Source organism: Botrytis sinoallii, assembly GCF_014898435.1.
Source record: "Botrytis sinoallii strain Bc 23 chromosome Unknown BSIN_021, whole genome shotgun sequence".
NCBI classification, from domain to species: domain Eukaryota; kingdom Fungi; phylum Ascomycota; class Leotiomycetes; order Helotiales; family Sclerotiniaceae; genus Botrytis; species Botrytis sinoallii.
Genome location: NW_024066048.1, coordinates 15,648 through 31,559, shown reverse-complemented (window position 1 = coordinate 31,559; position 15,912 = coordinate 15,648). Strand labels below are relative to the sequence as shown.

At 37.3% G+C, this 15,912-nt stretch overlaps 3 protein-coding genes across 3 annotated transcripts; all 3 read right to left on the bottom strand.

The window, feature by feature from the left end:
- Nucleotides 1-5,647: 5,647 nt before the first annotated feature.
- On the bottom strand, nucleotides 5,648-7,274 carry EAF02_009633 (uncharacterized protein; the record flags this gene model as incomplete). Its single annotated transcript, XM_038905681.1, has 2 exons — nucleotides 5,648-6,949; nucleotides 7,032-7,274. The coding sequence occupies 2 exons, from the start codon at nucleotides 7,272-7,274 to the stop codon at nucleotides 5,648-5,650; spliced, it is 1,545 nt and encodes a 514-aa protein (XP_038754421.1).
- Nucleotides 7,275-10,632: 3,358 nt separating this feature from the next.
- EAF02_009632 (uncharacterized protein) lies at nucleotides 10,633-11,959 on the bottom strand (the record flags this gene model as incomplete). Its single annotated transcript, XM_038905680.1, has 2 exons — nucleotides 10,633-11,728; nucleotides 11,894-11,959. 2 exons carry the CDS (start codon nucleotides 11,957-11,959, stop codon nucleotides 11,450-11,452), a joined length of 345 nt encoding a protein of 114 aa, XP_038754420.1. The 3' UTR covers nucleotides 10,633-11,449.
- A 1,563-nt stretch (nucleotides 11,960-13,522) lies between these two features.
- EAF02_009631 (uncharacterized protein) lies at nucleotides 13,523-14,443 on the bottom strand (the record flags this gene model as incomplete). Its single annotated transcript, XM_038905679.1, has 3 exons — nucleotides 13,523-13,690; nucleotides 13,744-14,021; nucleotides 14,086-14,443. 3 exons carry the CDS (start codon nucleotides 14,441-14,443, stop codon nucleotides 13,523-13,525), a joined length of 804 nt encoding a protein of 267 aa, XP_038754419.1.
- Nucleotides 14,444-15,912: the final 1,469 nt, after the last annotated feature.

Genomic DNA, 15,912 nt, shown 5'->3' with positions numbered 1-15,912 from the left:
TATTATAAAATTATCTGAAATCCAAATACTCAAGAACAAATAATATCACAGCAAACTTATACCTGACAATAATCTAGATATTTATTTTCAAACTCTTAAATCAATTGGAGATAATCATCATTAAAGTTTGGGATAAACTCAAGAAATATTAATACAAGCTTGGTATAGCTAATCCTGTATTCAAAGATTTATATAAAGATCAAGCTCTCTTTTTAATTCTTATAAGAAGTCTACCAATTGATTACCAAATAACGATTAATGTTATGAGTGTTCAAAGTATATTAGTAATTGGAGATAAGATCAAGTATCTTATAGCTAAAAAACTCAATATTAAAGAGACAGAACAAGTTCACATTGCTAGTGGAAAGTATATAATTCCGGATTGATAAAGAGAATACAAAAAATCAAGTTTATTTAGAAAGCAAGAATAAAATGATGATGTAAAATCCTCTATTTGTTATCTATATAAACAAAAAGGACACTTTTTATATGATTGTAAAGATTTTTTATTTGTATAAGTTTTGATTCGCAAATACTATAGAGTCTAACAATGGAGAGCAATATTTAAAAAGACAACCAAAGTGTTATTCTTTAAGAAAAGCAATTAAACTCATTTTACAAACAATAAGAGTCTTTTAGTTAATCTCGATTCATTAGAAAGCAAAGAAAAATCTAATAACAAAGAATGCTGTGTATCCAAAAAGCTTATCCATAAGATTACCCCTTCTTATTAATATATAGATATTAGTGTTTCCTTATATATATCTAATCAACTTTTCTTTTTTAAAAATATTAAGAAAATAAAGAGAAAAACGATAAAAGTTGATGGGGAAGTTATATACTATAATTGAATAGATATTATTATAATAAAGCTGGAAAATAGGGGTATGGTTTTACTTTCAAAAATGTTGTATATATTGGGATTAAGAGTTAATCTCTTCTCTAATAAGAAGATCTATAAAACTAAACTTAAGGACAGGTTTAATTCAGATTGTATATACTTTCGAAAAAATGAAATAAATATTATTAAAGCAAAAATGAATAGAGGAATTTATATAATCTCGAATATTGCAAAAGGATACGAAGATATTGCTTTATCGAGCATAAAGATTATTAATAATATTAAGCCAAATAAAACTACTCTAGATATCTTTTTAGATAAAATCAAAAAGGATTTAGAAACTTATTTATTATAATACAAACAATTTAATCATTTTGATCCAAAGAAAATACAAAATCTTTATAAAATTATTATATTGGAAAAGCCAATCAAAGTCCCATTTAAGATCCCTGTATACGAAATTTGTGTACTTATTAAGATAAAAATCTAATTTCGAAATAACTCAGTCCTTACAAGACAAAAAGACTAAGCTTATTCACTTTGATATCGCTGGCTTATTCTTAAGATTATTATAAGGAAATCGCTATTTCTTATTGATTATAAACAGCTGGATAAGAATGAATTGGATTTTAACTCTAAAAACAAAAGATAAAGCTATACCAAGATTGAAGAAATGGAAAACCGAATTGGAACTCGGTATTGGTAACAAGATAATAGCTGCTCGGACTGATAATGCACTAGAGCTAATCCAAGTTGTTAAAGAATGGAACTCTGGGATCTGATCAGAATTAATAATTATAACATCATTTCATTAGAACGAAGCTGCTGAGAAAAACATTGGTACTGTTGAAGCCGATATAAGAGCTATGCTAAAGGAGTCCGGATTGTCACTGGAATTCTGGGATAAAGCTATTGAATATAATGCACACTACAGGAACAGAACAAACACTGGACTAATTATCGACGATAGTGTGGTTAGCCTGATCGAAGTGTTCATAGGATTAACTTCGGATATTAGTTATTGTAGAATATGGGGAAGCAAGTGCTATATATATATTAATCCAAAGACAATTTCAAAGGATTAATGATATGACAAATTACGAGATACGATTCGAAAAGGCATTTTTGTGGAATACTCGGCTACAATCAATAGATATATTAGAGTATATTTACTAGAACTAGATTATATTGTACGAGTAAGCCAAATAATTATAAACAAATCCAAAAAGGAAGGAGATTTAGACTTGAAAATAAGGAATTTAGCATTAAATTCTCAAGGTATAAAGAATATCATTTCTGATAGGAGATCTAGAGGTAGATCTTACAAAGTGTAAGAGAAATCAGAATGTCTATTTGATTCATTACAAGATATTATTATTCCCGAGATCCCAAAAGTAATAATCTCTAGTGTATTTAAGATAAACAATATTCAGGAATTTAATAAAGATAGTGAAGGGAATATTATCAAAATCAATCTATTTGAGGATCTAATACTATCTTTAGGAATAATAAAGGCAGAAATATCAGATGCTATATCTACAATTCAATTTTTAACCAAAATCTCAATTATACCTATAGACATAGATACTTCTAAAAGATACTCTTTTCGAAAATATAAGCAAAATAATAATGGATTAGATGAGTATATCCAAAAACTAATCAGAGCAATAATAGCAATGCTTATAGTAGATCTAAATAGAAATGCTATCGAATATGCTATGATCTTTATATTGCTTACATCAAGAATCAATACAAGTATTAAAACAAAATTATTCGAAAACCTGCAAGTAATTTTAGGAAACCCTATAGACAAGGATACAGCCTTCCCTGCAGAACAGATTTTAGGAATCCCTATTCCTATTATATATTATTAAGCGGTCTCGAATCCCAAATATAAAGAAAAATGAAAGCAAGCTATTGAAGAAGAGATTAATTCATTAATTGTAAATAACATCTGGGAAGAGTATATTTTATCGAAAGGAGGGAATTTTATTTCAATAAAATGGGTATTTACAATAAAGACAAAGGACAATAAATCGAGAGGTTCAAGGCACAATTAGTAGCAAAAGATTTTAATCAAATTCTCGGAAAAAACTATAACGAAATCTTTGCTTTTATAATACAATTCAATACACTCTATTTGTTCTTAGCGATTATTGTGAAAGAGAACTCGAAATACTGGTATTTTGATATAAAGAATGCTTTTACAGAATCCTATCTCAAAAAAGAAATATACCTTACACCACTTCAGGGATTCAAGGTATCAGATGGATATATCTTATATATATTGAAAAGCTTATATAGCCTTAAACAAACTGAATGAGATTAAAATCAACTTTTAAAATCTCAATTAATCAATTGGGGCTTTATTTAAAGTCTCGCTGATCCGTGTCTCTATATATATACTACTCGCCAACTCAATCTGCTAATGTATATCGATAACATAATTGCTTCCTCGACCTCAAAAGATCAACTCAATTGGTTTTCTACAACACTCTTATCACACTTCAATACCAAGAATCTGGGGGAGATTAGCAAGATTCTAGGCATTAGGGTTATAAGAGATCGAGCAAACAAATCTCTCACATTGGATCAAGAAGAATATCTGAAAGCTATACTTACAAAATTCGGAATCTTATATACTCAGTATTATATTAAGAAGATACCTGCTACTGATTATTTATACTTATAATCTGCTACAAAAAACAACAAACTGATTGATATTATTGAATATCAACAAGCCATAGGTAGTCTTATTCATCCAATAGTGTATACAAGACCAGATATCTCCTTCGTGTTAGGCCGACTGTTACAATATATAGCAAAGCCAGTGAAATACCATAAAATAGGAGTAAAAAACTTAATACAATATCTGAAAGCTATAATCACTCAGAAATTCAAATACAGGCCCGAGAGAATATAATATCAAATTGTAAAGGAATATAATTTATTAGTAGATACTATAAAAGTCTTTACTAACACAGATTAAACAAATAATCGGTATGATTGGAAAAGTATTTCTAGAGGAGTTACTATATTCTATAACAAATCAATATTGTGGGCTAATAAGAAGCAGAATTCAATAGCGATATCAAATACTGAATCCGAATATATATCAATAGCGATATTCACCAAGCAAAGGAGATGATTAGCTCAAATGCTCAAAGATCTTGGAAAGGCTGAATATATATCTGCACACGGAGATATTGTTCAACTGTTAGGTGATAATTAAGGAGTAATTGCTTTAACCAAGAATCCGCATTTACATAAACAATCAAAGTATATCGATATATACTACCACTTCATCAGGGATTTTATTAAAAAGAAAAAGTGATAACTAGTTACATTAATATATTGGATATGGTAGTAGATAGAATAACTAAATTCTTAGTAAAAGTAGCATTCGAAAGGTTCAAAAATATGCTAGGATTGAGATAATAGAGGTACGAAAGATCAGGGAGATCAAAGGTGATAACTCCTATAGGGAAGTATTAAAAGGAATAGAAGTTACCAGTACTAAGCATGTGTAGTGATTAGTAATACAGCTATCTAAACAGACTAGATTAGACGAACCATAGACAGGCATATTGATCCCCTCATATAATACTACGGGGAGATCAATATGCTTACACGCGTAACAATATAGTCAATATAGAGGCCTCTTCCACCCAATCTTCTAATAAGATATATTAATAACTAATATATATATAATATGATCTTATATTATAAAATCATATTATTATATAGTTATATAATAGTATCTCTTATCAAATTGATTTATAATGAAATAAAATAAAATGGAACTAAATAGAAGTATATAGGAAATATCGTTAAATTGATTGGTTGTATTTTCTTTTTATTGTATAAAATGATTTTATAAGATTCGATTTAAATCGATCTTATTTATAAGTATAGAAAATACTGGAATTTTATTATAAATTATATAAACCTAGAATATTCTTTAAAGAAAACCTAGAAAAAATAAGCAATTTCATTTCAATTCAGTTTAGCTCTTCTAAATTGACTTCAATTCAACTCTTATACTATATATTCGATTCGTCCCTATAGCTTAAACCGACTAGATCTTCCACTATTATTATAATAATAATTATTCTTATTATTATAAAAGCTAACCTCTAAGACACACAAACACACTCCTTCCCTCTACACTCCCAAACACCCACCCCCTTGCACCTTGGCAAGCGAGCCAAATCTCAACTACAAGAATTACTAGTCCAGCCAAGAAACCTCCAGATATGCAACAAATCCCATACTTTCCTTGGCAACTCTTATTTCCATTCTCGTTGCTTTTCATCATAAAGTTTATGAACAGTCTCAAGCCACAGACGAAGTCACCGCTTAGCCGATCCCCCCTTAGCTCTCATACACCCTTGGCGAGCGTGATAACTGTGGGATTAGAGTATAGCCAAGGACACATGAGATATGCAACGAAATATTTTATTTTTCTTGGCATCTGGGGATTTCTTGGGGTTAAATTAATGGAATTTTGGAATTTTGAATTGTGTTTATGTTGTTCGGATGTTCTGCCACCAGGTAAGTACCTATTGATCCATCTATAAAATTACCGTTGGTCATGCCAAATTAATCGACCCTGTATATACTGTCCACAAATGCATCGTTATCATCTTCTTGTGCCAAAATTCTCAAATTCGTAAATAAGTTTTATCTGGGGGTTCTAGATAGTTTTTAAACATGGCAATACACAAAAAGCTATGATTCACGGACCGCAATCCAAACTATTGGATACACTGGATTATCTGAAGTAAGAAGCCACCTCCTCTTCTCTCAAAAACTGCTTCCCTTGTCATAATTCACATCCCAATGTCCATTTCTCCATCCTAGCGATCCTCTCAACTTATCCTCCGCCTCCACAACTCTTCTCGGCAATCCCCTTCCAAGCCCAGTAAACACAAAAATGGCCCACTTCCACCTGAATGGATTGATCGCAATGCAAAAAGTGAACCACCACACCAATTCCAGATATGTAAAGAAATCAAATGCACCTGTTGGGCTGAACTTCTTCAAAATTCTGGTCATATCAATCCAGCATTCCATCCAGAAGGGTCTTGGTCTTGTAAGGGGATCCGATAGGAACATAAGGAGGATACGTGTGTAAATTCCTATATGCCAGTTGCCCACTGCACCGATAGCATTGACGTAAGTGCAGTTGTTGCAGCAGACGGAAGGGTGTGTGGGAGGGAAGGTTTGAAGATACCAATTTGGTGGTGTGTAAGGATCCTGGAATGTGTCGGGTGGGAGGAAATCAAGAGACGGTCGCTCGAATCCAGTTGCCATTACAACGATATCGCCCTTCACGAGCTTTGTTTTTCCAGGGCCACCGGGAGGAACACCTTTCGCTCGAAGATTGAAATTGATTCCATCTTCAGTGAATCCTTTGATATCGCCCCGTAGCCATTCTGCTTTTCCTTCACGGATTTTATCCATCACGTCGGAATTGACCATAGGAGTGCCTGTAAAAATACCTTTATCCGCTGGAGCAAGATCTTCCAGATCTCTGTAAAAGAACTTCTTAAGCAGCATCTCTGGTATCCAGCTCAAGAAAGTTTCCTGTCCAAAAATATTCAACGCGAGTAGCATGTCTACGACAGCATTCCGAGGGATGATCCATTTATCACTTCTGGCCAGAATTGTCGTCTCAGCCGCTTCTTCATGGGTTGCAAATTCTAGTGCCTCGACTGCACTTGCACCACCTCCAATGACTATAATTTTCTTTCCTTTTGCGTCTTTGCCCGTCAGATCGCTTGAATGATATATCTCTCCCTTGAATTTATCCATCCCAGGTATATGTGGAATTTTTGCCTCTCCACAAGTACCAACAGCTGCAATAATGCCTTCGAATCGTCCTTCTGATGTATTATTAATTATCCATCTTCCTTTGTCGTCTTGGTATACTTTCTCGACTTTAGTATCGAATTTTGTTTTCTCCTCTAGACCATAACGTTTCCAGAGTTCGGTGATTTGAGATACAATTTGTTGTTGATTTGGATAACCACCTTTCCATTGAACGGAGGGATGGAATCGATACATTAACGAATGGATTTGTAGACCAGATGTACTGTTAACTCTCTAAATTATCGTATCAGCATAAATTTCCTTCGCTTCTGGGGGTTTTTGTGCCCAATATGTAAGGGAGAAATGGTAAACTTACACTCCATATACCACCCAATTGACTTCTGGGACCAGCCTCAAAAATCTGCACATCAAATCCATGACCAACACAGTGAGAAGCAGCAGAAACACCCGTCAATCCAGCACCAATAATTGCAATCTTGGGTCTTCCAAGTTTTTGACCCTCAACCGGTGGTGAAGGAGAAAGGAGTTTGGCGAGAAAGTATTGCCATACTCGGTAAAGAAAGAGGAAGGGATGAAATATGGGATATGATAACTCCATCTTCTGAATTGGACGTTTTTCAAAAAAGAAGGAGCGGATGTTGTATTAATCGATGAAGAAAGAGGAAGAGAAGAATATTTATTACACTCAGAAAAGAGCTTTGCTTTTACTTTTTTGACATGTGCAAGTGGAATACTGCATGGACGGGGCCGTGCGGTATGTATGTAGATGACGTACCTACTTTCTGGTGAATAAATATGGAACACTGAACGACCAATAGGATTGATTAATTGAATTACAAGCCAGGCGAACAATTCCCGATTATTTCCAATTGTTATTTTCAACACATGATGTTCTAGACCCCCTGAATATCCTCGGCAATCATAATCTCGATCGCCGCATCAATTGTTTTCGAAATTTATGTTATTTCTGTGATTCTCTCTGTAAATTTTTGGAGAGAAAAATTTTGGTTGATTGAATGGCGTTGATCTTTATTGAAAGGAGACATTTTTACAGTAGGACAGCGGGAGTAGGATATGTAAGAAAAATCGTTGCCCCTTAGCCTGGCCCCTTAGACAGCATGCATGTGGTCAAGAGACATCGAAACCTAAAATTAAAGCAAACAGACAAACAGATGACAGATTACAGAAGGAAAAACACAGTATATTTCTTTATTTTGGCTGCATAAGTAATCATGATCAAGGACTTTTGAAGTCAACTTTCACACTCTCAACGGCAATGATATGGGCTATTTCAGAAGCCAAATGGTCAGTTCGAGGATTCTGAGCTCGCCCTGATTATGCTTGAGTTCAATGCTATCCTGTGAAGATTATTTAACCTGTGAACTATCATAAGTTCTTGGGATACGACGCAAAAGAATACTTTGCAATATGATAATAAACTCTCATATTGAGTTTCGGAGTGTACCGTTATATTCAAGTCAATCTATTATCATTAATTTTGCTGTGTACCAGGTAAATCTGTGATGAATATCCATAAATTTTGTGTGTGAACCAGGCCTTAGGTTATCACAGTCCCATCCCACTCCACCCTTTTACATGCTCTGTATAGATCGTAGCGAGTAGAATATAAGATATCTTCTGTTTCACTGGCGCATTTCATGAAGCAATTCTCTGAAAGTACGCTCTTGTTAATGCCAAACAACTAACCGAATTGTTCCTTTGCTGAAAGTCAGAAGTCAATGTGTCATAAGAAACTAAAAAAGCTTCAATAGAGAACAATAGTATCAGTAGACGTACTCCTCCGAGTCTTTCCCAGCCAATAATGAGTTGAGCAATATGTTCTAAGAGTTTAATGTACTAAGAGTGAATGTCATCTAATCCCGTGACTTCGTCTTAGTATCTTCTAAACTAGCGTTCTCAAAATGTCTATTTAAACTCGAATTCCCCCCACAACTTTCATTTTCTTTTCTTTCTTCTTTATACCACCTCGCCTTTTACAAAGATAAGTCGCACTATGATGGGGGCCTATACCATCTGTGGTGGGTGTCATGCTACAGAGTGGTGAACTTCCTTTTACGAAGTGTTGAATCTCCTTCACAGAGTGACTATCACCTTCCTTCGGGAAGCGCTGAATACCCTCTCCGAAGTGTCGAACCACCTTCACAAAGTGGCACTCCCCTCCCCATTATGCCGCTCACTGCAGAGAGTATAGGCCTTCATCAAAGCGCGGCTTACCTTTGTAAAAGACGAGGTGTAGAGAGTCCATCTTTCGATCAAGAATGTTAGATGGGACGAGCTGGTTCGCCGGCCCGGCAGTCTGCGGACTGCTCTCATAATTTTTGATTCACACCTTCCAAGAGGAAACTTCTTCTTAATTGGTCCAAGATGACTCACTTTTTCCATTCATCACGAGATTGACCACAATACTTTATCTAATTTCTTTTGTGGGAACGTACCTTTCATTAGTCTTCGGACTAGCGATTGGGACTGTGTTTGACTTTTTTATTTGTCGATGTGGCCTTTTCGCTGCACTAAGAAAGAAGTAACGGCAATGGCGATATTATGATGATCCTGGGACAGGGGAAGGAGCGAAAGAGCAAACATTCGGAATTCCGGCAGTTTACGTTTGCGTTCATGTCTTTCTTGTAATTGGCCACTTGGCCATGTACTAGTCTTCATCATTTGTCAGGAAGTTTAGTTATTAGTCAGTTCAATCGATATTATACACATGATCCAACTCCCACCCCCTGACAAAGCTGTGTTACTTCTTTACTTCACTTACTAATAACACTGTTGTTCCTCTTCCTCACCCCCTTCCCCACCCGAAGCGACTGTTCTCTTCATAGTCGATCCCCTCCCATCTCTAAGCTAAACATCAAACTTTCAAAAACAAATCTTCTGCCACTATCCCAACCCTCTTCGTACATCACACCATTTACACTTCCCCGGGAAATCTCTGCCGCCCTCTCTCAATAGTAAATTAGCCAGATCGTGATCTCGGGAATAATCCATTATAGGCTGAAAAAGAACCATTCAATTGTGACTGATCTATGGACAATAGAATTTATGTTAACTCTTTCATGTTACTATTACCTTACTAATACATCATCAAATCATCTCTTTAACACCGTCTTCTCATTTACCATCAAACACACCCTAGAAAGACTCGTCCCACCGCATGGCAAAGATACATCAATTGACGTTCAATGCATGTTCTTATTATTCTCAAAGCTGTGTTTATGAAGAAATCCCGATTAGCCAAAACTTTCCGAACTGATATTACCAGATACATGACTTGAACTCGATCTTGATACTTCTCTTGACACAATGAACCAATCATCGCCCACTTATTCCATAACAATAATTAACTTTGGTTTAAAGGGATCTACATCAAAATCTCCGCCACCTTACGGACAAGTACCAGCTCCTTTCATGTTGTGGTTATGAATGAAATCAAAGCAGGACAGGGAGTTCATAGTCAAGGAGAGAAAAGATAGCGGATTAGAGAAGCAAGAAGCATGAGGTCTGTAAGCGAGGGTGAACCCTTCAAGAGGAGGGGTTTACAAGTCATGATTTTCCCACTGCTTTACTACAAATACACTTCCTATATCCCTCAATACGTTTTCCTTTTACACACAACCCAAAAGATACCCCACAAATTTTAAGGGAGCAAGAAACTATCCATAGGCACTTAGTATAGCAAATTGCATTGACTTCATCACAAACACATCCGATCATACAGTCGCACAAAAGCTATGAAGGTTGTAAATGACACGAGTTTCGCATGCGGTGGTAATAATAATCAAATAATGATGATAACAATACAATCAATCAAAAAGGCAATGAAGAATGTTCGAATGGGTTAAAAAGTTGATAGTAAGCTCAAATTCAGCGTGCACCCTTAATTCAAAATTGATATTCCGTCTCAGAGGACTCTCGGCAACTAGGAAACCCCCACAAGTAATATTCTTACCATACGTAACGAAATTCAGGTTATAGAAAGGAAATTCGATAGTTCAAATGCAAGAAAGTTTACAAGAAAGGATGGGTATAGAAGCGTGTTTTGTGTTTTGAAAGATTTGGCAAGTATCACTATCTCTCCTCCATATTTCCAGTAATGAAATTCGATGCGACCCAGTACTTTTCTGGAGCATTTGTAGACAATCGAACAGAAAACCTGACTGGACTAGTATACTGAATAGCATTGCTAACAGCAACAAAAGAAAAATAACGAAGAAATTCATGTCCTACCATATTGCCAACACTTACTCTCATTAACACATGCAAAAGGAATAATTCAAATCTATATCCGTGATACAAACTCTAGTATTCCGCAATACTGTATATGGACACATAGACATAACCACCATTTGGGAATATAAACATCAAGCATGTCGAATTTAAACCAGTCCAACTCCAAGCGCCATACTTGTTGATGATTGTCGCGACGAGGGAAATCCATCCGCGCCGATATTCAAGAAGCGCAATCTTCCGTATTCCTTCCAGTCATCACCACACCTATCTTTCCATTCCTATTATTGCACGGATCCCTCTCGCTTGCGCTTGTGATTTATTGGCCATTCCCATTCCCCACATCCTTTATTCGACGTTCGTGTCCGAAGATTGTTGGATGTAGGATAGTCGATTGATTTTCCGAGATTGAATCCTCTCAGATTTAGATGTTTCTCATGTCCATCCAGCACTTTAGCCTATCCCATAAAGATCTCACTGTATTCCCAAACTCCCCCTGCCACATTGACCCACTCTCTACCATTACGCCCTAACCAATCCATAGAATAAAGTCCAGGTCAACACAAATCCACTCAGACCCTCTACTAACCCTCCCGACCAAAACTCCCACGCGCCTCTAAAATATCGATCTCCCTTGGTATCTTTACTCATGTGCGGAGCTATCCGAAATACATATACGAGTGCACTAGTGAGGAGCGTAAAGAAGATGTAGAACAGGAATCCAGGGTAGGATTCAAGACCGAGGATACCAGCGGCGACACCAAAGAGGGAGGCTGTGAGATTGTGGAGAGTTGCGAGAGTCTATAGCAGATGATGATTAGCTGATTTGTGTGTGAGAGAGAGAGAGGAGGTCTGTGAAGCTGCAATTATGGTAGCTTGATAAACATCGAGACTATTTCATGCTCGCTCGGCGCAGTTCACCCAAACGATGCCTCCAACTTGAGCTTGACAAATTGGACAACGAACCTTTGTATTGTGTATCACAGACTCTTGCACAATCGGACTTATTTGCATTTCTCGTTCTGCAAGCATGATGTTGGAATTACTTTTGCTTATTGCCGTGGTAAGGTGACGAAGACTATCGAGAGATATGCGAACTTCAATAAGGGAATTGGAGATTGTGTTGTGTTGTGTTACTGGGGAGGTATTCGTAAATTGGAGGTGCCACTGAAGCTTTCCAGGTGTTCTGGAGCTTACTTGTTGGTGCCTTAACCCCAAGGCTTGAAGACCACATCGCAGGTTCTAGGATTAACAGCCACATTTAGCCACAGTTGGGGACCTCGGGAGGGGACATCCATGTGCATGTCGGGTCCACTCGTGGATACCAAGCAAGATGATATTTTAATACGAGATATATAATTGCAGAAAGCTATTACAGAAGCAAAATTTCTCGTCCCTTCTCTTGAAGTCTCTGTCAGATCCAAACTTATCGCCACTTTCACATGAGGTGTCAAGTATGACAATGTATGCATTAATTGCAGTAAGATCAACCCCTACCTCACCTGTTGTCACCGACTGTTCATGATCACATCAAGCAAATCCTTCGGGCGTGTATAGCAGAAACTGCTCACCTCATCTCCCGCAGCTACAATTTTGTTGTGCAGGAATTTCCAAGCTCGGCTGTAAGCTTGATCCGTACTACATACGCCAACAGCATCTTCAGCTTCCAGCTATCTCCGCGTGTCTCTTGCTCTATACTGTTGTGCAGATTTCCATACTTACAAGATCAAAATGTCTGTAGCTACGTACTGAAATATTCAAGTCTTAGATATCTATCTACGAGAATGGATATTCATACTATTCAGAAACTCTTATTCTATTCGAGATTCAAGGACAAATCACAAATCATTCTTTCTATTCATTTAGTCCGATGTCTACTCCGTACCTACGACTGAAGCCTATCACTCATACACACATTGCAGCCGCGAGCTATCATGCCGAGTATCATAACCATTCATTCACCGCGCTTACCTCTCATACTTAAGCGCAATCCTCCCAGCCCTATTTATGTTACCGGGAGGATTTTTCATTCCGGAAGGATCTAGACAAGGAGGGAGTCTCGGGAATCACCCATCTAGTTGGGTTTTATATCACGTGAATTAACACCTTTTCTGATATCAATGGGATGAATTATGTTGAGCGAATCATGTAAGAAAATAGAAAGTGTGCAAGAAATTTGTTTGCTATTCTAGCTATGCTAAGTTTTCAACAGTACAGGTCTGCTGTTGCAGCTTATAGGATAGACTCAGGTAGAGAGAAGTGAAAGAAATTGTAAAAAAAAATATGACGAGAAAGGCAGAAACAGAAAAAATGTGATGCCAATAAAAAGGAAAGACATTGCCCAAAAAGAAATCTAATCGACGCTGTTCGTCAGGAGTGTTAATACATGAAAATTCAAAATCAGAAATGATCTGCTCTATAATTCAAAACTGTTTGCCCAATATCCAATCACCGCTGCTATGCAATCTTACGCTGTTCCTGAAAATGCTGACAATGACTCCGAAAACTGAATGCTGTTGTTGTGTACGCCGAAATTCTCAATATCGTACAGTGTGTAAAAGATGCTGGAGAAAAAGGTATGAAAGGATGAAGAAGTTAAGAAACATATCTTCCATAATCATCAAGATATTGTTGCATATGCTCCGATAACTGATACCCCTGTGTTGTTTCTGCACGACGCAAATATCGGATTGCTTGAGTGAAAGCATGTTCATCTGCTGGAGATGCAGATACGTTGCCTAGACTCATATGTGATTCTGCAGCCTGATTAATTGTTAGATTAGATTCTCTGGACATGCGTGAGGGCTGCGACTTACGGAAGCCAATAGGTCACCAGTAGTATATCCAAGACCATCAGCGGCTCGAATGGCCCGAGTGAAGAAATCCACAGCTGGTTGTAGATAACCTCGAGCTTCGACATAGAGGGGTCCTTGTCTGCGGGGGTCATTGGGCGGTGCTAGAGAAGATGAATTGTCAGAATCGTATTCTAAGAAGTAAGTTTCTAAGTCAGAAGTACCTGTGGTATCATTTCCTTCTTCGTAATGAATGCGGGCTAAAGTTACTTGAGATCTCTGAAGCCAATTGTTACCCAGCCCTAATATGATAGTTGTGTTAACAAAATGTCTGTCTAGAGACAGTAAGATATTATGTTGACTTACCCGTCAAGACGTCAACATTATCCGGGTAGTTTCTCAAAACTCTCAGCCATCCATTCTGGCAGAAGTCTGCAATATCTACAACACTTCCATTATCTGCGTCATAGAAAGCAAAGCTTTGAAGTCCCTGGATGATCCAGACCTGCTCAGCAAAGCGTGCTGGGTCGCGAAAAAAGCGAACATGTTCGAGAGCAGTGACAGCTGAGCGAGCAGAGGGAATATAGGTTTCACATTCATGAGGTCTAGATGAGACAACTTCGTTCAGTAAAGTGATAATGCTCTTGACTTGCTCCACCATATCCTCGGGATTGCCCTCGGTGCTTCTTGATTGATGACGGGAAGATTTTGAGTTGCAAGACATAATTGAGTGGTGAAGTTATAGTGTTAGATGGAAAAGTATGAAGATGTAAGGATGGATAATGACGGTGAAGTCGATGAGTGTTAAAAGTATTAGCTGCGATGTTGGAAAGATCTGTTGATGTCTGATGTATTGAATAACGAAATCAGTGAGGATATCTCTTCATCTATATAGATACTCTGAAATGAAATGCACGAAGATAGATATCTGATAATAGCATTTACTCCATCATGGCATATAAAAAGCTCAGCTTGGGCAAGATCCCAAAACGGATTAGACAGGAATCGAGGAATCCTGCGGCACTCATGGCAACAAGGAGGTACCGAGATGGTGAATCTGAGCTGACTACCAGCACTAGTTACATCGAGCAGTTTCGATACCCGAACTTGGGATTCTGGATCTCGATTGAGATGCAGTGAACCTTATGATTCATATATTACACAGCCCACGATGAATACGGAGCATTTCATGAAAAATTCGGCGAACTGAAGATGCAACTACTATGAAGAGCCTATTCGCGATGCATCCTACAAGAGTTGTATGGTATCCATGACTGCTAACGATATATCATTGGTGACGCGGATGAGGACACAGAACAAACGGTCGTTTGTACTATCCCATGAAAGGTCATTCCCAGGACGGGGAGGCCGTAGCTCAATTGCTGATATATTAGAAGACTAATGCAAGTCACTTATATCTAAGCATTTATGTGTATATCTTTATGATGGGCTCATGAATTTGTCATGATGAGAACGTGCAGCGGAAAATTGATCGTTAGCGAACCGTCCCGTGATGAGTTTTGGTGGTCACCGAGTCACCGTGCAGGGGTAAACCATTTTGAAGTGCCTTGGGAATTCTTATTCGATTTTTATTCATCCCAACTACTTTGAACTCAAATTGCTTTGGAAGGATAACGAACATACTCCGTATGGGTATCAAAGGTATCAAAAGTATCATGTTTACCATATTTGTCATCAACTAGGTTAATTTCATCAGCATTTTATTCTGTACGAAGTTCCAGGATCTATTCGTCCAGTTTCTTTCGCTTTCGCTCCCTCCTTCTCATCCATCGATTTGACTAAGGTAAATCTAGATCTCTGAGCGCTATGAAATTTTCCTTCCCTCATTCATGTTGAGGTATCCACCAAAGATTATCGGAGATCTAAATTGATTTGTAAGCTCTGATGTATGCGTGTTGATGCTTTCAACATGTGTAGTAAGCTTTCATTTCCCTGGTACGTCGACTTAGGTACTCATTGCTCAGCCTTACGGATCATTGGATTCATCAACCTCCTTGGGATCTAAACGAATATTTACCAGAAACGTTACAATATGCAAGACAGCTCGGAAAAGGAATATATTTGGAAATGTAAGTACGAGCGCCCTCTGATGATGGTTACCATCGTATTTGCATGCAACAAGAATCGTGTACAATACGATCAGATCCACCATCACGACAACTTCTAATGCTC